The 1700-nt window shown below is 47.3% G+C and overlaps 1 protein-coding gene across 1 annotated transcript in view; it reads left to right on the top strand.

Annotated features, from left to right (window-relative positions):
• The window catches only part of NUP153 (nucleoporin 153kDa), a 94143-nt gene that overhangs the window by 43227 nt on the left and 49216 nt on the right, over positions 1-1700 (top strand). The window contains 1 exon segment of the mRNA XM_006764074.2: positions 1585-1700. This exon segment is cut by the window's right edge and continues 15 nt beyond it. Within this exon segment, the coding sequence (XP_006764137.1) occupies positions 1585-1700 (116 nt within the window).

The following is a 1700-nucleotide window of genomic DNA, read 5'->3' as shown; positions in this document are numbered from 1 at the left end:
GGGGTTTGTGCGCTCCCCCCTGTCACGCTGAGCCCGGTGCCGGGAGGCATATCACCCTTTTACTGTATAGGATAGAGGCCTGGTGCATGGGTGGGTCTGTCTGGTTTGCCCTGAAGGGTGTCCTGGATCAGGGTCAGGGTCCCCACCGGGGTGCCTGGCCAGCCTCGGTGAGGGGATGATAGCTGTTTGCAGCTGGTCACACACCCTTAAGGGTGGGGGTCCCCACTGGGGGCCTGGCCAGGCTGGCTGAGGGGCTGAGGGCTGTTTTCAGGCTGGGACTGAAACTACCAAATGCTCCTTTTTTTCCTTTTCTTTTTTTTTATTCTGGGCCAGCTTTAGCCCTGAGGCTTGACTCTAGCTCTTAGGCCTCTGCTGCTGAAAGCAGGTTTCTGGCCTTTGTTTACCTTCTGTATTTGAAAGAATGTTGCGATCCTGCTGGCTGAAGCCCGGCCTACTAAAGCAGGTTTCTGGGATTTGGTTTAGCTTCTATATTTGTAACATAGTTGCTTAGAGTTGCAGCTCAGAGGCCGCAGCAGCAGGCGGGGAATGTTGGATTCCTCTGTCACTGAAGCAAGTAAGCCTCATGTTCGCTTTAAGCTGCCTGGCTGCCGGCCGCCATCTTGGCTGGCAGTTAATTTGCATATTGCCCTGATTAGCCAATGGGAAGCGTAGCGGTTGTACGCTAATTACCATGTTTCTCTTTTATTAGATAGGACTAGAGGCTTGGTGCACAAAAATTTGTTCACTCGAGGAGGGGGTCCCTCAGCCCGGCCTGTGCCCTCTCCCAGTCTGGGACCCCTCAGGGGATGTCCACCTGCTAGCTTAGGCCCGCTCCCCAGGGGGGGATCGGGCCTAAGCTGGTAGTCAACATCCCTCTGGTATCCCAGCAGTCCTCGGGCGATGTCCACTTGCCTGCGGGGATCAAGCCTAAGCTGCAGTCAGACATCCTTAGCGCTGCTGAGGAGTCGAGAGAGGCTCCCGCCACCACCGCTGTGCTGGGAGCCAAGGCTGGCCTGTTGGTTCCTATTTATTTATTTATTGCTAAATTCTAGTCCATTTCATGCATGGGTATTCTACAACTTGTACATCTATCCCCTGCTGATGGATTGTCTCCAGTTTTTGACTATTGTGAATAATGCTGCTGTAAAGATTTGTATTCAAGTCATTTTGTGGACATATGTTTATTTATCTTAGGAAAATAGCAGCTCCTGCATTGAGCCTCTGCCCCCTGGTGGTCAGTGTGTGTCATAGTGACCAGTCATTCCTATTCTTTCTGCTGTTAGGGTCAGTTTGCATATTACACTTTAATTATATACGATTAATTCAAGGAAAATCATTTTTGGAAGTTGGTATGTGAAGAGTGAAATGTATTTTGACACTATTTTAGGTAAATTAATTTCTGTTATTTGAAACTTTTTTTGGCTAAAGAATGTTTCAGTTGCGTTTATCATTGGAGGCCTCAGTGATTTGAATTGTAGTTATATTTAGTATATAGTATGCTTTCTCAAAGTAAAAACAGCATTTTGTTGTGCTTGTTTTGCTTTTTTTAAGTTATGTATTCAATATTAACACTTTTCTTTTAAGAACCCTCAACAACTAGTACTGCTTCAAATTATCCAGATGTATTAACAAGGCCTTCTCTTCATCGGAGCCATCTGAATTTCTCCATGTTGGAATCTCCTCCATTACAGTCAGCCCCC

This window comes from Myotis davidii, unplaced genomic scaffold (assembly GCF_000327345.1).
Source record: "Myotis davidii unplaced genomic scaffold, ASM32734v1 scaffold279, whole genome shotgun sequence".
Classification (NCBI taxonomy): domain Eukaryota; kingdom Metazoa; phylum Chordata; class Mammalia; order Chiroptera; family Vespertilionidae; genus Myotis; species Myotis davidii.
The sequence above is the reverse complement of the archived record's forward strand: the minus strand, read 5'-3'. Positions and strand labels throughout refer to the sequence as shown.